The sequence below is a fragment of the Typopeltis vanoorti genome, chromosome 1 (assembly GCF_054136105.1).
Source record: "Typopeltis vanoorti isolate ZY-2024b chromosome 1, IOZ_Tvanoo_1.0, whole genome shotgun sequence".
In the NCBI taxonomy this organism is placed as follows: domain Eukaryota; kingdom Metazoa; phylum Arthropoda; class Arachnida; order Uropygi; family Thelyphonidae; genus Typopeltis; species Typopeltis vanoorti.
Window position 1 is genome coordinate 3,135,918 of NC_143549.1, and position 26,056 is coordinate 3,161,973.

At 35.5% G+C, this 26,056-nt stretch overlaps 1 protein-coding gene across 3 annotated transcripts in view; it reads left to right on the forward strand.

The window, feature by feature from the left end:
* Positions 1 to 26,056, forward strand: part of Cadps (calcium-dependent secretion activator 1) — a 1,213,340-nt gene that overhangs the window by 876,636 nt on the left and 310,648 nt on the right. For all 3 annotated transcript variants that reach the window (XM_090396519.1, XM_090396528.1, XM_090396537.1), the window contains one exon: positions 22,586 to 22,742. In XM_090396519.1, the coding sequence (XP_090252645.1) occupies positions 22,586 to 22,742 (157 nt within the window). The remainder of the gene's footprint in view (positions 1 to 22,585; positions 22,743 to 26,056) is intronic.

Below are 26,056 nucleotides of genomic sequence, written 5' to 3' on the forward strand. Positions count from 1 at the left end.
ATCATCTGTTGCTTTCTTATTGTTTTAATGCTTGGAACTTTGCTATTAGTTTTTCTTTGTTCTTAAGTAGTATGTCCTTGGCCAAGTTGATTGTGTGTTTTGGTTATTGAGAAGACGGGGTCGGAATCGGATGCATAACAGTGGGAGAGAAAACAAAGATAACATAAGTTTTATTATTTAGTTTCATTTTATTTATATTTAGTATACTTAAATGTTTTGTTTGTACTTTTACTTATATAGTTATACTCCCTTATACTTATTTAGTATTTAGTTGTAATAGTTCCTCGACACTATTTTGAATAATGGCTGCAGTTATAATTGCAAATGGCATATCGCCAATCCTCCCCAATTTAAGAACTCCATTTTGTTTGATATCATATTTGATTTTGTAGTGTTGGATTCTGATTATGTAGAGATTAGAGTAATTATTATTTGGTTCAGAATCCAACATGATCTTCCATCACAAAGGCTAGACTTGTAAATATTATTTAATGTAAACAACTTATTTTACAAATTAATATTCATATAACTACCTTTAACTTTATTTAATATTTAATTATTTAATCAAGATATATGTATTAATAATGAAAAGACTGTATTAAATATTATTAAGCTATTTTATTTATTACTGTGTTAATATTATAAGAACTTGTATTTGATAATTTAACTGCGCATTATTTTGAAATGTAAATATTCTCTATTTATTCCTGTTTGTAAAGTTTAACGTTATGCAATACCTCAATTTTATTATATTTTGTTTGGTTGTCATGGAAACGTATGTAAGTGAACGAGCACGTTTTTGGAACAGAACGTGGGGAGAAAGCTGAGAGTTTACTAAAAAGGAATTAGTTAAAGAGATCACGAGAAGAATTTAGGCACGAAAAACTGATATAAAAAGCGAGGAACGCTGGAAAAGAGAGAGATTGGCATTAGGTTGGAATCGGAGCATTCGGCATTCGAAAATCACAGTGCAATAATAGCGAGTCGGCAAGTCACTCAAGCAGCTAAATAAAGTCTACTAGTCGAGAACCGGTTAACTTATAAGTTTCGGAATAACAAATAAAGCTACGGAAGATAGCTAAGTGATTACGAATAGACTAGCGATTACTTGAGTTGAGATTTAATTTCAGGGCTGACCTGTCAAGGACACAGAATCTTGAAATAAAGCATGGAGTTACTAGAATAGTAGAGGCTGTAAAAATTGAAGTTTACCATTAGCTGTGCTTAGAATTATAGTGCCTAAAGAATTAATTGAATGCCGGAGGAACGAACAACTGTGCAAGGAATTATTGTGTATTGCCTTATTTCATGAGTGATCAGTAATACTTTATGCAACAACGTTTGTTTATGTGTATTGTGACGGATGATTAATTCAGTTATTTCTTAGAGGAATTATTTTAATGAGTGCCATTTACTGTTTAAAGTGTTTACAGTTGTAAAAGGTGTAAATGTATAAGTAGATGAAGATAGAAGATTATCGGTAAGATTATTCCAGCTATTAATACGCGTGGATTAATATTCGTATACAGAGAAGTGTGTGAGTTTCATCCTGGAATTTCCCTATACTAACAGTAACTATTTCGGAAATTAGCTGAAGTGTAAATTTAAAGGTGTTTGCTTGTAAAGTGGTGTTACTGCGATTTTATTGTATTTAGAACTTGAAGAACTGTGAGAAGACTGTATTTTAGAGATAACAGATTTATCATTGTCTGAGTTGTATGATTGAATTTATCAGAAGTTAAAATGTTTGTGATATCTTAATTACTGATTTGAATTTAAGTGTAAAATTTATGATTCTAAAATTAAATGTTTGTTTTTGTTAATCAAAAGTTGTATTTTGCCTGAATCTCTTTTACTGCACCATTCATAAAATATTCGAACCAAAGTGGGTGAATTAAGTAAGTTAAATATACTCGGCCAGTATATATTTTAAGGAGTAATAGTTGAGGGTTGATTTATCTTCAATTCTTGAACTAATCCAGATATAGAGTGGTGCAGTCTATAAATATAAATTTTCTCTATATTTGTATTAGAAATCAACTAGCAACTATTTTTTAGGTTAAGAACATCGTAATAACTAAATGTCGGATCCAAAGTATAGATTGAGAAGAATTAGGATCCAACAGTAGCATGCAGGACTTGTGGAATGTATGCATTCCGGCAGTTGTATGTGGCAAGTGAGAGAAGGGGAAATACATATATGCCAAAATGCAGGCGATGGGGGAGAGGGGGAGAACTTGGTAAGTTAGATATGTCTATAAGGCACCTCGTTGAATCGGGGGGGGGGGGGGGAGATTCTCTGCATAGAGAGATGAGTGGTATGATAGAGGGCGAGAGAAATACGAATAAAGTAATGAGAGTGGGGCGTATGGAGAGGTTGAAGGGTTGTGAAGTTTTTGGAGATGGTCTCAATTGGGAGGATGAATGGCAAATAAGAGTGGCTGACTTGCAGAGAGAGAGAGAGAGATGAGCTGAAAGGGCAAGTGGAATGTCTAGAGAATGAGACGAGAAGTGTGAAATATGTGATTAGACGAATGGAAGAGACGAGTGCAAGACGAATCAGAGTAGGAGTGAGAGATAGTTATGGGAATGATAGAGCAGGAGAGAATAGGAACAGTAGAAGAGGGGGAATGAGAGGGAGTTATGGGAATGATAGAAGAAGAGAGAATAGGTACAATAGCAGAGAAGGAATGTGAGAGATATGAGAATGGTAGAAGAGGAGAGAATAAGAACAATAGAAGAGAGGGAATGAGAGAGAGTTATGGGAATGATAGAAGAGGAGAGAACAGGAACAGTAGAAGAGAGGGAATGAGAGAGAGAGAAAGATATTGGAATGATAGAAGAAGGGAGAATAGGAACAGTGGAAGAGAGGAAATGAGAAGAATGCGAGGGAGCACTGGAACCACGGATAAAGTGATGTCAGGAAGGCAGGTAAGTAGGGGAACACAGAGAGAAAGTGTTAGAGGCGAGAGAGTGAGGGATGCATGTGAGCATTCGTGAAACAGGGTGGTGAGAGGTGTAATGTATGGATACTCAGTGATCCGTGGTGTTCAAGGTAGGATGCTTGAGGAGTGTTTGCCTGGAGGAACAATAGAAAGTTTGGCTATAGCAATTAAGAGTGGAGAAAGGGTGGATGAGATGACTGTGATGATAGGAACAAATGACTTGAGAGGTAATGTAAATTAGGCAGTGAGGGATATGAGATTCTTGCTTGAGGTTGTACGAAAGAAGATGCAGAGAGGAAAGATAGTGTGCTTGTTGCCTAGGTATGATAGTGACGAGCTGAGCAGAAGAGCAGTAATATTTAATAACATAATAGCTAGAATGTATCAGAAGAGAGGATTGTAATATGTGGATGCTTGGAGGGCATTTCAGGATATAGAGGAATTGTATGCAAGAGACCGCTTGCATTTGAATGAGGAAGGACTTAGGCTGTGGGAAGTGTACAAAGGCGGATAACAAAGATGATTTCAGGACTGTAGAATGTTAATTATGAGGATCGGCTGAAGTAGTGTGGACTGCAGAGTTTGGTGGTGGATAGAAAAAGGAGAGGTGATATGATTGAGACTTTTAAACTGTTGAGAGGTGGTTACAGGATTGACACTGGGGAGTTCTTTCGCTTGGCCGAACAGCAGGAAGGATTGATGACAACTGGCCATCCCTGGAAGTTACGAAAGGATCAAGATGTTGAGGAGTGGTTTCTTTGCATGGAGTGTGATTGAACCATGGAATGTATTGCCTGATAGAGTGGTGAGAGCGAGAATAGTCAATGAGTTTAATGGGTGGTATGATAGACTTTCTATTTCCTAGGAGGGATCTCCCACGATGAAATCTTGATAGACTTTGTGTTGCCTAGGAAGGACCTCTCTCTCTCTCTATATATGAGTCTTTGGACTCCATGGAGGCCTGAATAATAATAATTCAGTTGGGTCTCTTTTTATGCAGTAAATACGTTCCACAGAAAACCGCATATAAAAATTCGCACAAAAAAGACCTAACTTACTTTGAAAAATTAGGGATACGTTCCATAATTTTCTAAAACTGCATAAAACCGAAGCAATGAATTAAAATTAATCTAAAATCGCATAAAAAACGTTTATGAAAATAAGAATTCTAAGTTTGTTTTAAACCTTTATCCGCTTAATTTTATTGAAAAGTAAGTTTTTTTTTTTTTTTTTACATTTTGTCATCAGAATTATCATCGCTATTAGACAATATTCTGCAACATTGCAAATTGATGCAAAATGACTTTTGTCACCAGAAGAGATGGTCAATGCATCAGATCTTTATGATAAAGGCATTGTTTCTTCACATACATAATTAGCTTCAACCTTGTTCTATGCTGATTTTTTCTTCTGACAATTTAATCAGTGATTAAACTTTGCGATGATGATTTCACTAATTTTTGATACAGCTCACAATATCCAGACATACAGTTCTTCAGCTCACGTTGGAATTTAAAGGCTCGATCAGAATTTGTCATTAAGAAGAAAATGATTTTCCAATTTATTGCACAGTTCAAGACCTTCTCGAATTATTATTATTATTATTATTATTATTATTACGGGTATCTCCATGGAGTCAGTAGACTCATCGCGGGAGACCCAAACTAGCAAAACAATATCTATCATATCTCTTCTTGAATTCATTTACAGACGAAGAGCTCAAAACTAAGTCAGGCAATGAATTCCACTCATTCACCACCCTCCAGGCAAAAAACCTTGTTCTGACACCTTTGTTAACCACACTCTTCTTTAATTTCCAGAGATGACCTCTTGTTCTTCCATCACTATCACACAGCTGAAACATTTCCCCTGCATCAATCCTATAAAAACCTTTTAGTAATTTGAATGTTTCTATCATATCCCCTCTTCTTCGCCTATCAACCAATCTCTGCAATCCACAAGCTCTCAATCTATCAATGTAGGGAGCATTTTTTATATCACTCACCAACTTGGTCACTCTTCTCTGAACCCTCTCCACAGCCTCCTCATCTCCAAGGAATCCAGGTGACCAGACCTGAGCACAGTAATCCGAATGTGGAAGTATCAATGCTTTATAAAGGGGAATAATAACCTCTTTATCTCTGGATGTCAGTGTGTTCCTCAACAACCAAGTAATCCTATGTGCAATCTTGGACACCTTAGCAATGTGTCCTCTGAACTTCATCTCCCTATCTACCAATACCCCTAAGTCCCTAGCCTCATCAATCTCTTGGAGTACCTTTCCATCGATGTAGTACACAGCTGGTAATCTTTTAATCCCAAAATGCATGACTTTACACTTTTCCACATTGAACTGACATCCATTTTCTTTTGCCCATTTTACCAGCTTATTTAAATCCTCCTGCAAACTTTCAACATCAGCTTGATTTTTTATTGCACTACACAACTTTGCATCATCAGCAAACAACTGAATATCTCCCTTTAAGCCGTTTCGTATATCATTTATATACAAATTAAACAACATTGGCCCAAGCACAGAGCCCTGAGGCACACCACTGGTCACCTGCCTCATTCTGGACTTGGCTCCTCCATACACCACCTTATGGTATCTCTCCCTGAGCCATTCTCCTATCCATATCACCAATTTAATATCCATTCCCATCTGCTCCAATTTGCGTAACAGTGTTCTATGGGGTATCCTGTCAAAAGCCTTAGCAAAATCCAGAAGTACCACTGTGTAGCCAGTTCCTTTGTCCAACTCAGATGTTATTCTATTATGAATAGTTAATAGATTGCTAAGGCAGGATCTACCTTTAACAAAACCATGTTGGCCTCTATAAAGTATCATATCCTGATCCACCCATTCTTGAATTTTGTCTTTAACCAACTTTTCCAATACTTTTACCACTACTCCTGAGATGGTGATTGGTCTGTAATTCAATACCGCAGTTTTAGAGCCACCCTTATGCCAAGGAACCACTTTGCCTAACTTCCACTCCCTAGGGACCATACCAGAGTTCAAACTTAAATTAAATATCCAGGTAAGAGGGGCTGACAATTCATTTGCACATTCACGCAACACCTGAGCTGATATTCCATCTAAGCCTACCGCAGTGTTTGCATTTAAGTTTTGCAATATATTTAATACCTCTGATTCTTTAGCTTCAATTCTCACATTAGGTATTGCTATAGGTATAGAGATATCCTCACTTGGGTGATAGACTTTTGAAAAGTGATCACTCAGTAACTCGACTATTACATCTGATTTTGTCACCTCAATACCATCATCACCCACTAAAGTTATCCTTCCGAAGTCATTCTTCCTCTTACTTGCCACATAGCGGAAGAACTCTTTGGGATTACCCTTGATATCTTTGGCTAAGGTCCTCTCATAATCTGATTTAGCTTTTCTTACTATGCTGGTAACCTTCCTAGCTTGAGCCTTGTACTGCTCATGGGTGTCCTGATCGCCCTTCTCCTTGTAAATTCTCCATAACATTTTCTTTTTTTGCAGTTCAAGCTTGATACTTCTGCTCATCCATCTAATGCCTGCCTTGTTTGACCTCCTAACCATGGGGACACAATCTGATATTGCTTTCCTCAGATACCCGCTGATTTTATCCCAAGCACTGCTAACATCTTTCCCTTGCAATATGTTCTGCCATGGGATTATATTTGCAATGAGGGGGACAGTTTTTTCTTCCGCTTTACTATCGTTTTCTGTATCTTCGACGATATCTAAAGTTAATCAATATCCAATAATATCATCTTCACTTAAGGCATTATCCACAAGCAATTCATCTACATCATTTTGGCTAAATGTATTCAAACCTTCTCCACCAATTTCATATGCCAAAGTAATGATTTCAGCTGATAATGTAAATGTTTGCATTGTTGCACTGCTTTCAACACATCCAGGCCAAGCTGCTTTCTAACAGGCATTTAAAGTTTGTGATCTTATTTCAGCAATAGCAGATGCAACATGATTTAAGCAGTCCAAAATAGAAAATTTTTTCCAAATGTCAGTTACTGTTAATGATTTGTTTTCTAGTTTATCCAATATAAATTGAAAAGTGTGCTTAACATGATATTTTTTAAAAGTAGCAATTATGCCTTAATCTAATGACTGAATAAGGCTTTTTGTGTTGGGTGGAAAAAACACTACCTGCACATTTGGATGTTCTTAATGCTTATTTCTTGGTGCATTGTCAACAATTAATAAAACTTTAAAATCAAGAGCTTTTTGCTTCATATATATTCCCACTTCTGGTACAAAGCAATTATTGAACCATTCAGTAAATACAGCAGTTGTTACCCAGACCTTTGTATTAATCATCAGATGTACTGGCAGCTGTTTTAGATCTTTGCCTTTTAGAGCACGTGGTCTTAGAAATCGATTTACTAAGAAGGGTTTCAACATTCGATCTCCTGATGCATTGCTACAAAGTAACAATGTTACTCAATCTTTGCTTTCTTTAAACCCACTTGCTTTTTTCTCAAACTTTGCGATGTAAGTTCGACTAGGCATTTTCTTCCAAAACAATCCTGTTTAGTCAGCTTTAAACACTTGATCGAGACAATATTCACCGTCTTGCTAGCCGAAAATTCTTTATCAGCCTGGGAAGCAGAAGTAGACGGCTCTAATTGCTTCATCTGTTCATAAAACCGAAGAGCTTTTTATATTAAATAACCACTTATAGGAATTCTTCTTTGAGTTAATTCTTCAATCCAAATTACGTGCGCTAGTTCTGTGTTTTCTAATAAAGCATCTCTTGAGTACAATGATAATTTGGCACTTAGTTTTGTGCCAGAAATGACAAATTTTCTTATTGCAACTTCATTCTTTTTAATTGCTCTTATAGTAGATTCGCCTAAATTAAAATGTTTACCAATTGTCGTAGAACCCTCTCCTTTTACTAAGCGATCTAAAATTGCAATTTTCAATGGAGAAAAAAAAAAGCTCTTTTTCCTCCATTGGGCCAAATTAAATCTTTAAAATAACAATTAGCAAAATTTAGACTTTCGATAATAAAATGACAAACACTTGCTCACATGCAAAATTAAACTTCATGAACACTCACTGCTTACACGTTATCATGTTACTCCAGAATGTGCTGCAACACACTGTTCATTGTGTACGATGGCAATGAACGAATTGGTCAACAACACGTGAAATCACGTGCTTTATAGGTAAAATTTTTCAACTGTTATACAAGTATAATCGTTACCACTTTATAAACTACAATGATCATAAAAGAGAAGTTAATTTTCCACCGTGTAATAATAAGCAACTCATCCCACAATATGGATTGATTACCCCACAGTTTCCCAAAGTGTGTTCCACGAGAAGTTCTCCTGGAATTTGTGTTTTAGTTTTCTAAGCATTTTTCATGAATAAATATGTTATAGCGGAAATATTCTGAGGAGAATAACATTCATTAATATGTCGAAAAGTTCAGACCCAGAAGGTCTAAATAACATCTGTGTAGCAAATGTTAGTGACCAAGCCCTATATTTTTAAACATGGAAGTATTCATGAATTATCGTTAATTTTCACACATTGAAACCTTTCAACATTCGGGAAAGGGAATACCGCTGTCTATGACCGGTCATAAAAATTGCCTGCAATCCAATTACAACAATGTGTGGCGTATCCTCTGTTCTCAAAGCTGAACGAAATAACATCTGTGTTGCAAAAGTTATTGACCAATCAGCAAGAAAGTATAAAGAAAATTTTTCTACTGAAATTGAAGATCAAGGTAGTCTGTATCTGGTTCTCAGATCTAGTAATACTGAATACGAAAAATACCACTAGTAATACCAAAAACTTTTCACAGAACTGCTAAACTACAGAAACTTAAGTTTGTACTCTAGGTTTGCGAATAACCTTTTGAGGGTGGGAGCAACATAAAAAAAAAAAAGATAAAAGAAAATATTGTTATTAAAGATAAAACAGTTATCATTCCTTTGTATAAGACCCTGATCAGACCACACTTGGACTATTGTTCTCAGATTTGGTTCCCAGGATTTGAAGGGGATAAATTAACTGTGGAAAGGGTACAAAGGCAGATAACAAAGATGGTTTCAGGACTGTACAATGATAGTTATGAGGATCGGCTGAGGGAATGTGGACTGCAGAGTTTGGTGGATAGAAGAAGGAGAGAGGTATATTCGAGTATATTACAGGTCTATTCCAGAGGTCATAATTAATTTATTATTCCAAATGGCTTCTTTTAACTTAACTATTCTAGATTTCCTTTCCATTACTTCTGTTACATCTTCTGCAATTATTACTCCTAAAGTCTTTACATTTTGAATGAATCTCACTGATATTCTTAAATTTGTGTTTTATTGCTGTTTTTGCTTATTACCATATAACTGGTTTTATATTTGTCCATGTCTCACATCCATAATTCAATGTGGACCATATGTAGCATTTTATTATTTGTATTTTAGTTTAATAATTCCAGGGCATAATTAATGTATTATTCCAAACGGCTTCTTTTAACTTGGCTATTCTAGATTTCATTTCCATTACTTCTGCAATCATTATTCCTAAATAATCACGTCTTTACATTTTGAATGAATATCATTGATATTCTTAAATTTGTGTTTTATTGCTGTTTTTGCTTATTACCATATAATTCCTTTTAGATTTATTCAATATAAGTCATAATTCTGACTTTATTTCATTAGTATTCTAACCATATTTTGTAACTTTTTTTGATTTTGCTATTAACACAAAATCATCAGCAAATCTAACATTGTTAATGCTATTGCTATTTATTCTGATTCCCATTTTGATTTCTTCATATTCTTTTTATCGTTTCATTGTATATACTGAGAGGTATATACAAGGATATATAATATCCCTGTCTCGGCCCTCTTTTGATATCTATTTTTTTCATTATTAATTTCATTTATAATTTGTGTATTTTGATTCCAGTATAATTCTATCATTATTCTGAGGTCTTTTTGTATTTAGTTTGAATGTGCTTTAATATTTCTATTAACTTTTCATGCCTTATTGTGTCAAATGCTATTTGAAAGTCTATAAAGCATAGATATATCTTATTACTTATTTCTATTGATCTTTAAAAAACATGAATGCAATTTGTGAATTGAAAACTTAACAGTTTTTAATTCACAAATTGCATTGTACTTTTTTCTGGCATGAATCCTTTTTTGCTGTTCACTTATATCATATTTCATTTCAGAAAACATCATTTTGTAATAATCAATAGTATTTTGGTTATGCGGTGCATAACTTAAAAACTTATGTATAGTACGCCCACAGATACGAGACCTTCCGACACTTCTGCGCATGTCAACATAAGGAGAATCCATTCCGATAACAAGATAATCCAGCATATCCCAAACTTTTCCTATGATGGAACACTTCACAAATCCTGAAATTTTCACGGGATACCTTGGTTATTTTGTAATGTATTAATTAATAATTGATCATTAATCAGTAATTAATAATTAATTAAACATCAAATTAATTTGTGCAGATTTTCATTGATATATCCCATTCTGATCACTAAAAATTAATAATATTATAAGTACTTACGAGTGAATGCAGACTTTTTCTACTGTGTGCTGATAGTTTCCCCTCCTTTTGTACATCTTGGAGATTGCTTTTGTAGGCTGGAGGTGGATGAATCACTATGTGTTGCATCACAAACGCCTTCAATAAGAGATTTCTTAACACCAAAATTAAACAAAGGCCCTTGTCTCTTATTAATATTAAAATTTAAATCTGTAGGCCTATTACTTTTATGAAATCACGGCATTATGGTTTCGAAAAAAGCACTTTCACCCTGCAATACGAACTTGGTTTCACTATATATATATATAGGACAAACTGCCATGATGAGAGACATATATGGTACAACAGAACCAGGTATCATTGGACGAGGAGTAAGATAAGGCTGTTTTCTGTCACCAATTTTGTTTAACATGTATTCTGAAGCAATGCTTAAAGAAGAACTGGAGAATTTGGAAGAAGGAATAAAGATCGGAGGTAGACAGATATTTGCAATAAGATACGCAGATGACAAGGCATTATTATCAAATACTGAAACAGGACTACAACACCTGTTGAACAGATTACTGGAATCCTGTATCAATTATGCAATGAAAATTAACTTCAGAAAAACAAAGGTAATGAAAATAGCAAGGAAAGAGGCAAATATGGATATCAGAATAAATGGGGAAAAATTGAATCAAGTAAAGACATTTAAATATCTATGAAGTGTAATTAGCAGTGATGGAAGATGTAAAAGTGACATAAAAGCAAGAATAGCGATGGGAAGAGATGCCTTTAATAGAAAATGGAATTTATTCAGAAGTAAAATGGATAGAAACCTAAAGAAAAGACTAATAAAATGTTATGTGTGGAGTGCTGCCCTCTATGCAGCTGAAACTTTGACATTGAAGAAAGAAGAAATTAAGATTTTGGAAAACTTTGAAATGTGGATTTGGAGAAGGATCAAAAAAATCAAATGGACAGATAAAATAACTAATGAAGAGGGCTTAAAAAAGAGCAGAAGAAGAAAGAAATCTGTTAAGGAGGATAAAAAGAAGCAAGGGAAACTGGATCAGACATATTCTGAAAGGGAATGGAATCATCAGAGATGCCATTGAAGGAAAAATAGATGGAAAAAGACCCAGAGGAAGAGTAAGGAAAAATGCTAGATGACATGCTGAATGGAAACAGGTACACAACCTTGAAAGAGAAGGCTCAGAAACAGAAGAGAGTGGAAGGAAAGTTTCTGCTACTAAAAGAAGAACCTGCTCAATTGCAGAATACTCAAGAAGAAGAAGACTGGTACATAAAAGGTTCTCACAACAAAAGCACCTATTAATAATTAATTACACATATTAGATGTTTTTAATAACTTCACAACTGTAACATAGAGTTGATAAACCGGAGTACAAATGGTAAATTTGTTACAGTATGCATGTTGGAATGCTGGTAGTGTTGTTATTATCATGTTCTGTGGTATCATGTATGTTATATCCTAGGTCTGTGACAGTTAAATTTTTGATGAAAGTGGACCATACTAGATGTAAAATTATTCTTGATTTTTATTGCATTGTATAGGGATCCTAAGCATTTGCTTGGCTTTATTAAATTTTCTTGTTAAACAATTACAATCAGTAAATGACATTTTTGTTTGTTGCCAAAGTACTTGATAGCCAGTAGTGCTGTGTGTAATGCCATGCCAGGCCTGATTTATGCTCTCTTCTTTCTTTTTTTTTTTTCTTATGTCCAGACATGCAGATCTCTCCTGACCATCCTGTATGGCCTACATAACAAATTCCACAAGAGCAACAAATGTCATAGATGCTTGGTTTTTTTCGTGTGTGTGTGTTTCGGGGGGGAGGGGTTGGATTGTAGGAATCTTGAAATTTTTTTTGTAAAGATAAAAAAGCCACTTTTATGTTGTACATGTGGAATGATGCAGCCACTTTGTGGCGTTGTTGATGTAAAGCAACGTGATTGCATTCTTAAAATCATGTTTAAGTAAGGAAGTTGCACTAGATGTATTAGGAATTTTTCTGATTGTCTTGTCAAAACCATTAAGTATGAGCTTCTGTTTGATGTAGCGTAAGTTTTCATCCTTTTAATTGTATGCCCTCTCTCATAAAGTTTTAATTATGCCTAGCTTTTGCAATGGAAGGTGGTGTGAAGCAGCATTTAAAAATCTTCCTGTTGTGGTAGGTTTTCTGTACACAGAAAAGGATAACCTTTTTTCCTCTTTGTTCACTTCGGTGAGGATATCAAGGAACACTAATTTTTTGTGTTGTTCTAGTTCAAGAGTGAATTTTATAGTTACCATCATGCTAGCCTGCCAACATGATGGTCTACATGGATTTGTAAGAGGGAGGTCGTGCTTTAGCAATCTGCTTATGTATTCTAACAAGGTGACAGATTCACTGAATAAGTGAGATTCACATAAAATGGATTTTTCAAAGCACTTTGATAATGTCACATGACAAGCTGGTACCTAAACTGAAATGGACGAGATTAGATAACACACTAGAAATGTACAGTAGATTGGATGTCTGATATATATCAGCAGGTTGTGTATAGAGGAGCTGTATCCCAAAAGAGAAAGATCATTAGTGAAGTGCCATGGGGATCTGTTCTGGGAACATTGCTTTACTTCATTTTTTGAACAATGGCTTTACACATGAAGAAATGTACAGATGATGCCAACAAGCTAAGGTTTGAGATTACATATCGATACAAAATTAATAACGGAAAACTCAAAGATTATTTAATAGTATAATTTTTGCCTGTGTGTCACAGGCACCTTCAGTACATTTTAAGCTCAAATTAAACAATAACTGACGATTCCAAAAAGTGCTGCCTAAGTAGCTGGTGTAAGATAACTAAATAGGTCAATAAATTTCCTAACAAAAAAAAAAAAATGTATACAATAAAAAGTTAGGAAAGATTAGCTGATTTATAAAGTACTATCTCCCATAAAGGGGATAGACGTAAGCTGTCAGATCTGTTTAAGTTAGGAGAATGAAGTAGAGTTTCACATGTTTCTTTATAAAGGCATTCCATGAGGTACTGACTTTTGTGAAGGACTCTTGTCTTTCTCCAATGAATTCTATGTCTAGTGAAGATGGCATGTTCTGCAAGTCCAGACTTTTCAGGTTTAAAGTATTCAATATAAGATTCGTGTTCTTCTAGCCGAATAAAGGCAGATCTTCCTGTTTGTCCGAAATAAGATAATCCACAAGAGCACCGAATCTGGTAAACACCTGGTTAATTAAGGTGTGGAAGCTTGTCCTTAGGAGAAGTGAGAAAGGTGGAGATTTTTCTAAAACGGTCGAAAGGCAACAAAAATATTCAGTGGTTTTAAAACTTTTGCTATACGTTCACTAATGCCTTTTACATAAGGAATAGGAATGCATGTTATTTCTTCTGTATTTGAAGAAGACATTAAAACTACTTAATGAAGCAATTCTTATAACCATTAGATAGAAAGGAAGAAGTTATATATTACAGTTCTTTCTGTAAATAACGCGCATACCTATCCCTTATGTACAAGGCATTAGTGAACGACCCACAAGTAGCATAGAACAAATTCTCCACCCAAGTATGGGATGTCTGCTCTAACACAATTCAGTATGTACTATTCTACATCTGAGGCAATTCCATTCAAACTTTTTAAAACTTTTAATAAAACAAACAAGGCATTTTTGAATAGAAACAAGGAGGTGAAATGTCTTGGGAATGAGATGAGAAGTATGAAAGATAAGGTGAAACAGAGTAGGAGTGAGAGAGAGTTATGAGAATGATAGAAGAAGAGAGAATAGAAACAGTAGAAGAGAGAGAATTAGAGAGAGTTATGGAAACAATAGAAGAGGAGAGAATGGAAACAGTAGGAGAGAGGAAATGAGAAGAATGCAAGGAAGTGCTGGAACCAGGAATAGAGTGATGCCAGGACAGCAGGTAAGTAGGGGAACACAGAGTGAAAGGGTAAGTAGAGACAGAGTGAGGGATGCAGGTGAGCAATCAAGGAGCATAAACATAAGAGGTATATGTTTGGACACTCGATGATCTGTGGTGTGCAAGATAGAATGCCAGAGTAGTGTTTGTCTGGAGGAACAACAAGTGTGGCTATGGCAATTAAGTGGGGGGAGAATAAGATGATTGTGATGGGCATGAATGACTCGAGGCAGTGTAAATCGAGTGGTGAGTATCTGAGATTCATGCTTGAAGTTGTACAAAAGAAAATGCAGAGGAAAGATAGTGTGTGTGTTACCCAGGTATGATAATGACGAGCTGAGCAGAAGAGTAGTAATAATGAATAGCATAATAGCCAGAATGTGTCAAAAGAGGGGATTGGAATATGTGGATGCACAAGCTTCTCCAACAACTTAACCACAACACCTGACACACAGATAGGCCTATAGTTTGATGCTCGATCACCTCCTTTATGAAGTGGCACAGTCTTGCCCTCCTTCCACTCCTTAGGAACTTGACAGAGTGCAAGACTCGTATTAAAAAAATATGTCAAGGCAGGTGTCAACTCCCTGGCACATTCTTTCAGAATACGTGGTGATATATTATCAAGTCCCACAGCCTTATTAACATCTAGTTTACTCAACTCCCCATACACCTCTTGCTCACTTACAGTAAGGCTCTCAATCCCTCCATGAAATCACATTCACAAGATTAAAAGATCTGTATGAACTGCTCATTAAGTATCTCCACCACACATTCTGCATCAGCTGTCTTTATACCATTTTCTCCAATCAATGTCATCCGTCCATAATTATTCTTTCTTTTGCTGGCTGCATATTGAAAGAACTCCTTAGGATTCTTTTTGGCTTCATTAGCCAACTGCTGTTCATACCTCTCTTTAGCTACCCTCACCAACGAAGTCACCCTCTTGGCTTGGTCTTTGTAGACCTCATGGAATTGGTTATTTCCACTTCTCTTATGCTGCCTCCACAATGCCCTTTTTCTCTGTATCGCATGCTTAATCTCTACCCACCTTATTTAACCTTCTCAACCTTGGAATAAATTTAGACATTGCATCTACTAAACAGTTTTTGAAAAATCCCCCAAGCTGCATTGATCTCTTTTCCAGCTAACTCCTCATTCCACTGTACACCCACAAGCTGTCTCCTGAGCTCTTCATAATCACACCCCCCCCCCCTTGCAGTTCCACATATACCCTTTTTCTCACAGAGGTCCTCGCACTGCTGGCAACCACCCAGGTAATCACCTCATGATCACTCTCTCCATTTGGTGGATGATTTGACACCTCATTTATAATTACATCCTCCGATGAGATGACCAAATCCAAGACCCTTAATCCTCGTGTGCCCTCTGTTACATACTGTCTGAGGTAGTTATCCCTCAAAAACTCAAGAAACTCATTCTCTTTACTTCCAGTTGCTAACTCATCATTCCAGTCTATATTGCCATAATTAAAATCACCCGTAATGATCACTCTTTTCTTATTTATTGGCTAATTTGATTGTACATTTCATTATCTCCACCGTCTGCATTACCTGGTCTATAACAACATCCCACCAAGTATTTGATTCCATTCACCTCTATCTCACACCTAGGGCCGGATTTAGACTTGCTGAGGCCCTAAGCTATACAAAACCCAGAGGTCCTCTACTGTTTTAAATTACATTAGCTGGTCTCAGAAAAATTTAAAATATATACGCCTTTTTAATATATTAAAATATATTGTCTTTTAATTTTTATTAAAAAAATAATAAAGTATGCGTTTTATAAAATCACAGAAATAATTATATAATTAAAGTTTTTAAAACGACAAATAAGGCTCAAAAAAAAAAAAAAAGAAGACAAAATATCTCAATCACTTTTTCAATGCCCCAAAATTATTTTAATGTTATATTTTGTATATTTAAAATTATATAGAAATTATCATCGTGATATATGTCTGACTTCATTTGAGTGATTTTTCTACGAATATTTTTTTTATCAATTTTTATATTTTTTTGTTTTTTTATTTGAGGTCCCGGCAGATTGCGAGGCCTTTAGCTGTAGCTTTTTTAGCTTATACGTAAATCCGGCTCTGCTCACACCATACTGCCTCAAAACCACTGGCACTATTTCCCTCTTACATCTCTACTTTATATGGACATACCTCATTCTCTACCATCAATAGTCAATAGCACTCCCCCCCTTCCTTTTTACCCCTTCTGTCCTCACGAAACACATCATACCCTTCCATCTCTATTCCTGTCAGGATGTCATCCTCTTCCAACCATGTCTCACTTATTCCGACAATTTTTGGGTGAACAGACACAATTAGTGCAACCATTTCATCTGCCTTGTTTCTTATACTTCTAGCATTTGTATACAAACACAACAGCTCATTTCTGGATCTACAGCTAGTTCCACTGATACCACTCACTCAATGTGATCTCTCCATGCTCGACTGGTGCCGTTTCGATTTCTGCTTATTCATTTTAAAACCCTTTTCAATTCCAACTGTTTCCTCTTTATCCCAGGTCATCTCATTCCTTTCCTACCTACACATGATCACCTCCTCTTGGAGCATTCACCTTTCTCATGCTGTGTACCCCTGTCTACCCTGAATCTCCCCGTTTCCCTTCTCCTCTTCACACCCATTCTCTCATTTTCTATACTCATACCACTTACTTCCCCATTCAGAACCACCTCTTCCACATCACTTCCCACTCGATCTGATTCATTCTCTCTGTTCACTTCTCTACGTTCCAGTAGCAGTCTCTCCAAGCGACTCACGCCATAACCACTCAAATGCAGTCCATCACTCCCATACAGCTCCCTTCGTCCGTGAAACTCATTCCACACATTAACAAACTGTTCTCCCGTCTCCTCACACATTTCAGCCAGCATATCATTCATAATCCTTGCTCTCTGCCGCATTTCACCACAGTCATACCTAGGCAAATGCTAACTACCCTTCCTGTCACACTATTCTCTTTTATCCTTCTAAGCAGCCTCCTGATATCCATTCTGACACGCTCTTTGTTCTCTCTCAAATCATTCGTACCTATTAATACTATTAACTCTTTTGCTCGCTCCTGCCTCATATCTAATGCCTCAATCACTCTACTCATTTTAGCGCCTTGAAAACATACCTTGTGCATTTTATCCTCCAGCATATCTTTAATAATGGAATTGCCATACAACGCCACTCACTCATCTTTCGTTAACTCTTTCATGCCATCATTATTTATTTTAATAGTTTTTACCCGAATTTTCTTAATTTCATTTCTTGCCTCATCCAATCCATTTCAACTTCCTAATCTTGCAACACATTCTCTCTATCATTCAATATTTTTAACTTTCTAACTCTCCCCCTCCTCTTCTCACTTTCACTCTCATTCATCCTTCTTTGTTTCCGTAGTTTCGGTCTAACGTGCATCCAACTTTCGCTATCGTTCTTCCCATTTTCACACTCATTCATCTTTCTTTGTTTCTGTACTTTCAGTCCAACATGTGTCGAACTTTCGTTGTCATTCATTCTTTTTTCGCTATCATCGATTCTTTCAATTTTTTTTACTTTCGATTTCTGCTTCACGCCATTTCTAGTTTCATTCGTTCTCTCAATTTTGTTTCCTTCCGCCACTCTCACCTCACTTTCATCCCTTTTAACATCCGTTATCGGTTTTCAAATCGCTCTTTTTCTTTTTTACCAGTTTTTTAACATTTTTTCGCCTTTCTTCCTCGCCATCCCTCTCTTTCAAACGTGCACTCATTTCGCTACTAACACTTTCTGTCATTTATTTCATATTTGCATTCATCAATTCCTTGTTCAGGTCACACTTTGCACACACCCTCCTTCCATCCTCACCAAATATCCACAAATGTATTGTTCCAGTGAAATCTTGTCTAGTGGCAGTGGCATGAGAAGTAAGGCCTGGCCCTTCAGAATCCAAAAATCTCATATAAACTTGATGTTCTTTGATTTTAATAGTAGCAGACAGTACTAATGTACTATAGGTTGATCAACCAACCCATTGTGGTGTATAGGCTCAACAACAAATAAGAAATAAGTTTTATTTCATTTAATTCTTCTAATAGAAGAAACTCTGTAGAATAAATTGTGCAGGTTTTGTGTACAAGTCTTTTAATAACACTTATTTTTTGCGAAAGATGATGATATGAAGATGTATGCATATATCTTCTTGTGAAGGATGACTTCTGGTAAAGAGAAAATATAATATTACTGAGACCTCCAGGGAGTCAAGGACTCAATGAGGGAGGCTGTAAATCACCCAAACCAGCTGTTATATCTTCCCTTAAATTCATTCACACTAGATGCACTCACTATCCCTAAAGTCAAACTATTCCACTCTTTCACTGCTGTGTGAGAGTAAAACCCAGCTCTTACCCGTTTCTTGACTGTGAACAAACTTAACTTCCATGGATGCCCCTGTGTTCTCTCCCTACCTTCCATGTAATGAAAAATTTCATCAGTTGATATCCTATAACACCCATTCAAAAATTGATAAACCTCTATCATGTCACCCTCTTTCTCCTGTTAACCAGAGTCTGTAATTCACATAATCTAAATCCTATAATCTGTGTAGTTCTTCTTTGCACCCTTTCTACAGCTTCTTTAGCCCCTTGAAATCGGGGAGACCAATGGTCTTATCAAAGCCTTGTAGAGACAACATGACTTCCTTATCCTTACACGTCAAGATTCACTTCAACATCACAATTATCCTCTGAGTTGAATTTGGAACTTTTCCTATGGGACCTTTGAACTTCAATTTCCTATCCACCAATATGCCAAGATCCCTTGCCTCCTCAGTTTCTTGTAGCCTAATCCCACTAATATAATATGCTACTGGAATTCTTGTTGCACCAAAGTGCATAATTTTACACTTACTAACATTAAACTGACAGCAATTTAGGTTTGTGCAAATTTAGATCCTAGTTAAATCATTTTGCAAGTGCTGAATACCATATATTACAATAGTCACAGCACGACCCACAAGTAGTATAGAACAAATTCTCCACCCAAGTAGGGGACGTCTGCTCTGACACTACACTCTTCAGCATGCACTGTTCTACATCTGAAAAATCAGCACTTATAATAGTGTAAAACCTTTGTTATATGTGGTAATTGCTGGATAATTGAAAAACACAGTTAATCTAAAGTACATGTTATTGAGTTAAATACATTAAAAAAATCCCATAAAATATAAAATAAACATTGTTTTAGAGTGTAAATACCAAGCTAAACATTTTAAAAATTATTTAGAAAGTCCATTTGTTCATTTTCTTTGTAGCATTAATTTTTGAATGATATAATCACGTAATCACAAGAAAGATATTTATTTAACCAAATATTTTGGTCTGGAAATAGCAGACCATCATCAGTGGTATTACAAGAACAGTTCAAAAAAATACAAGCTAGAATACTAACAATAGATCGTTAAAATTAGAACATGCTGCGTGATGTTATATCACTAAGTATGAAATGGAATATTTTGAAGTAGAAACATGATTGAATTTGCTATTTAAAAAAAAAAAAAAATTAATTAATGAGTAATCTTGATTAGACTTTCCCAGATTTTTGATATAGATATACAGTCATTACGATTCAGGTTGGGACGATGGAGCAAGGCCTCCACGCTTTCCTTGAACAAACGTTCGAACCTATAACGGGATCTATGTAAGAGGCGAGTCCTGGACCAAAGGATGCTGTGGTCAGTTTCAATCCCGTGTTAAGCCAATCCAGACTTTTCAGGTTTGTTGTGAAGAATGGATGATTGATGTTCTTGGATTCTTTTTTCAAGAGAACGTCCAGTTTGTCCAAAATAAGAGAGATCACAGTTGTACGGAATTTGATAAACTCCAGGAAGAAATAAAGTTGAGCGTTTGTCTTTAGGAGAAGGAAAATGAGAAGACAATTTGTTAATAGGTGAATACATAGTTGTTAAATCATATTTCTTTAAAATTCTTGCGATAGGTTCTGAAATACCAGAGATATAAGGAATAGGCACTCGACGTATTGAAACTTTGTTGTTTTGTGGAGGATTATAAGAATTGAGAAGACGATGAGTACTTTTTTCAGAAAAGCCATTGAGTTTCATGTGTTGTTGAATAGTAGAAAGTTCTTTCTGTAGATAATCAAAAGTAGAACAATTAGTTTTGGCTCTTCTGATGAGGCATTTTATAATTCCTGTTTTTTGACATGGATGATGGGCTGATTCTTTAAGAATATAACGACCTGTGAATGTTTGTTTCCTTTGTCATTATGACCTACCCTGAATATCTGCTGATTATGATTCTTATAATCCTCCACAAAACATCTTAATCCTTGCAAATATAAGAGCCTCCATTGCTCAGTCGGTATAGACAAATCCCTTTGGTCATAAAGACCTGGGTTTCCCCCATTCATTTGATTCCCATTCATGACGTGAGAAACCTTTATCTGTTCTCTTTTGACTAAAGGTGAGTTAGCCAGTCTCATACAGAGGTAGAGGGGTTTTATACCCAAAAATTCAGGTTTTTCATCCCTCAAAACAAGCAAACTGGCCCCATGAGCGCACACACACACATTTGCAGCCATGAATATTTACGACAATATTCGAAGAGATAGGATCCTCACCACATGTCATTATGTCATTCTGTAGAAGCATAAAGATTTGAGTGAGCAGAACTATACTGAAATGATGGAGGATACAAGGAATCTGAGACTGTGGGACAGGGAATTTTTAGAGATAAGTTGTAGAAGTAGTGAATGTCCAACAAGACTGCCGAAGTATGAGGATATTATCCAACTGAGAAACTGTGATTTCTTCATATACAGCCTTGATCCTACAACATTTCTGAGCAGCTGTGTCAGATCTAGTTATCTTGATTTCAAGGGAATGTGGAATATTTTCCTTTCTGTATCCTTCTCATATGAAAAAAAGCATGCACCAGTTAAAAAAATATTGTATTAACCCATTGAAATGTTAGAGATGAGAATAGAGGGAGAGAATGAATTCTGCAAAGTTTGGTTAGTAAGGGAGGGAAGAGTGATATGAATTAGACTTGTATATTGTTTACAGATGGTTACCAAATGGATACCAGAGAGATTTAGCAAAGGATTGAAAAAAGGGAAGGGGGAAGTTTTCTGAGGGAGTAATTTTTTTCAGGGATAGTAGTTAGTGCACAAAATTCTTGTACATGAAAGGGTGATGAATGTGAAACGGAATGATTTAAAGGTGTGATGTGATTAACCTTGCATCTAGAGTGAATCTAGACAGTGAATCACTTCATTGGTAAGACATCCAGTAAGAAGAATGGAAAATAGATGATATTATCTAAATTTTTCTTAATGTTCTTAATAAATAGGTGCTAAACATGGTGTCATGATGAAAGGAAAATAAATTATTATAATTTTATTTATTTATTTAGAATAGAACTTGTTCCATTTCATGACATTATGCTTTGTTCAGATATATTATTGAAAAATAAACTTTGCTAACAATGAATAAGATAAAATTGCAGATTTAGAAGACTTTTAGAACAGTTGTATAAATAAGTAAAATGTGTCCTGTATTGATATTTATTTACACTATACAGTAATGCTTTGCTATTAGGATTTTTTATTTACAATCACTTTTTAAAATATGAAATGAAAGTTTCAGACAGCAGGGGTGCCAAATTTAAAAGCAAACTGAATTGCTTCTTTGCACTGTATAAAGAAATCCACAAAGACCTTGAAAGAAAAACACCCATCAAAAGTACTTTCATTCCTGTATATACCAGGCCCTTGATTAGTTGATTAATTTTACATTAGATTGTTTGTCATTTCAAAGAAATATCACACTTGATTTTAAAAAGTTTTTCTGTTTTCATTAAAAACCATACATACATACATATTTTACTATAAATAGTTTTTTTTTTTTTTTTTTTTTTTTTCCAGTCTTAAATTTCTCTTGAATGTAACCTTTGTTTTAATGTGAATACCAAGCTTTGCTTTTCCGGTTTCCATGTTCATGCCATTTCTGGGAATGTAACTCCCATAAATAACAAGGGATTACTGTAATATTATTTCAAGTTTGAAGTTCTGTGTAATATATATGAAGATCTAACCTTATGCATTTCTTTACATGTGACACTTTTAATATAGGCTTTCGCATGGTTTAGTGATCTTCTAGTTGAGCATGCTGAAATATTCTGGTCTTTATTTGCTGTTGATATGGATGCTGTGCTAGCAGAGCAACCTCCTGATACATGGGAGAGTTTTCCACTTTTTCAAGTTCTAAATGATTATCTTCGGATTGATGGTAAGAATTCTAATTCTGTGGTTCAGTTTAATTTTATGCTTTAGATTATTAAATATATCAAATAAAAAATTTAGAAGCATAGAGCATTAAAAGTCTTAAGGTAAACCAAATACATTTAGGTGGTACATCCTTTCCTTTTTTGGGACCAGCCCTTTTCTTACTGAAGGACTGAAGAACCGTAATGAAATGTGTGGCATGTAGAATAGGAGGGATTGTCTAGCCCTTAACCCACCCAGTGTACTAATGGGTAATAGGTTTCTAGCTGCAGGAGCTTTCTTTCACCTGTGTAATTTATAATAATAATAATATCCTTTCCTTCATGCTTACACAGTGATCAGAATACATTATGAAACATTATGGAGACAACTACCATGTTATAGCAAAACTTCAGTATAATATAAACCAAAATGAACACTCGACATTTCAACCTTCATATCTGGAGCATACACATATATACAAAGAAACAAGCTGCACTATAATCTACATGATTTGCTAAAGTTACTGACCAACCATTGCAACAATTATTGGCCTGACCTCTGGTGAGAAATAAAAAAAAAACCTTTACTGCATCAAAGCTAGAGTCCTATTATTATTATCTATTATGTTACAAAATGGAGAAAAGAGCAAAGCTAATAATAATGGCAAATACCTGTTGGATTTCTGCTCAGGACATGGACTGGTTATTACTAACACCATGTTCCAAAATAAAAATGTGCATATATTCACATGGAGAGAAAAGGCAAGGAATAAGAAAAGTCTCATTGACTATGTTATTGTTGATAGTGATGTTTTCTCCCTGGTGCAGGACACCAGAGTGTACATAGGATTTGAAATTAGAAGTGATCACTATTTAGTCTTAAGCAGGATTAAATTGAATTTCATGTTGAAAAGAATGACATGTAAGTTTTAAAGTGAATAAAAGTGAGCAGCTCTCAGATGTGAACCGTAGACTAAAATACACAAAGATTATTGAAGAAAAAATGAAAGAGTTTGAGAACAGGAACCAAACCTTTGGAGATTCAGTGGCAAGCATTGAAGAAAACCCTGATTGATTCATCCAGAGAGGCATGTGGTGATGTTGTCTGCAAGGATAAAAAAATCAGAACTCAGGATGGTGGACACAGGAAGTTAAGAAGGTAGTGAAGGAAAAGAAGAAAGCGTATCAAAAGTTTTCCTGGCAAATAAGTCAGCTTGTGGTCTTAGAGAATACAGAGACAAATGTAAGAAAGTTAAACACTGTAAAACTAGCTAAACAAAAGTCATGGGAGGACTTTGGCAAAAACATAGAAAATAAATATCAAGAAGGTGGCAAAATATTCTGGAGGTTGTTGAATAAGCTTAGAAATGGATGAAAGAGTGTTGTAAAAGGAGTTGATAAAGGTGACATGAAAACAGGAGAAAAAGATATCCTTGAAGTATGGAGTAATTACTTCGAAGAATTACTAAATGAAACAAGCAGTGATTGCACAGTGATAAAAAAACACTCAACAGGCATAAAGTAGTCAGGAATACATATCCATACTTGAAGTAGAAAAAGCCATCAAAGGCTTGAAATGTGGAAAGGCAGCAGGAGTGGATGATATTTGACCAGAAATGCTGAAGTATGGTGGTAAAAAAGTCTTACAGTGGCTGCATTGCATAGTTCAGAAAGCATGGACAGAGGGACGAATTCCCAATGATTGGAGTAGAGCTCTCATAGTACCCATATATAAAAAGGGAAATAAAACTGAATGTGAGAATTACAGAGGTATTTCCTTATAAGTGTTCCTGGCAAGATCTATGCAAGTATACTTGAGAAACGGTTGAGAAGAATTGTGAAAGAAAAGCTTGGTGAAGAACAAGCTGGATTCAGGCCAAATAGAGGCTGTCTGGAACAGATCTTCACTTTACGACAAATAGTCGAGAAATCATGGGAATATAACAAAGATCTGTATTTAAGTTTTGTTGATCTGGAAAAGGCACATAACAAGGTGCTAAGAGAGAAGCTATTCAATACGCTACAGTTATATGGTGTTAATGGTGCATTATATCAAGCAATACTTAGTCATTATTTGAGTTGTAAGTCAGCAGTTAGAATTGAAGGAAGTACAGGAAGATGGTTTAATGTTAAATCTGGTGTGAGACAAGATGTACATTATTCCCTCTGTTATTCATTATCTATATGGATCACATTATGAAGGAAAGTGGTATTAAACATGATATCAAAATTGGAGATGTTAATGTCAGCTCTTTACTTTATGCGGACGATGTTATACTTCTGAATAAATCCGGTACAAGTCTGCAAGATTCTCTGACTAAATTGAATAACTGTTGTAATAGATATTGTATGAAGATCAGCAATAAAAAGACAAAGACAATGAAAATAAGCAGAATCGTTGAAAATGTCAACTGCATTGTGAACAGAGAACCTGTGGAACAAGTAAAACATTTCAGCTACTTAGACACGATTTTTAGTGAAGATGGTAAATTCAATATAGAAATAGATAACAGAATTAGCAAAGCTGGTATGGTGGGAAGTCAATTGAATAAATTCATATGGAATAAGAGAGAAATTAGTCGGAACACTAAATTAGCTGTATACAAGACAGTGTTCAAACCAGTTTTAACTTATGGATCTGAGAGTTGGGTCAGAAGTAAAACACTTGACCAAAGACTAGAGACTGCAGATATGAGAGTCCTGAGAAAGATTATAGGCATGGACAGATGGCATCAATGGCAATATCATATCAAAAATGAGTATGCTAGGAAAGAACCTGACATTGTCAGCATCCAGGAATGTGCATACAGAGCTAATCTCAGGTGGTATGGTCACTTAAACAGAATGGGCGAGAAAAGATTAGGAAAACTCCCCAGAGGAAGACCAAGATATAGGTGGATTGATTTGGTACAAAGTGCACCTTAGACAATAGAAATATATAACATCTGATAATGTTGGAGTCTTGACAAGTAACAGACGGATTTGGAGGAAAATTGTAGATAGAAATTTAGTAATGATGTAAATTTTTCATGTAGTACTATCATATCCTGTACACCCCTTGAGGGTACATGGCAGGAATTTGATGATGATGATGAGGTTACAAAATTAAATTGGGCTGGAGAGCAACATGTTTATATATATGCAATAGATTCCAATAAAAGCTAAAAATTGCTTAACTGAAAACCAGGTGACCAAATCTGGTCACCTGATTTTCAAATTTGACCAAATATTATTATTATTATTACATCACACCTCAATTGAGTCCAAAGCCTCATTGAGTGGAGGTATCTACTCTGCAACTCCTCGTCTCACTACTCCACCAACGCCATTTATCACC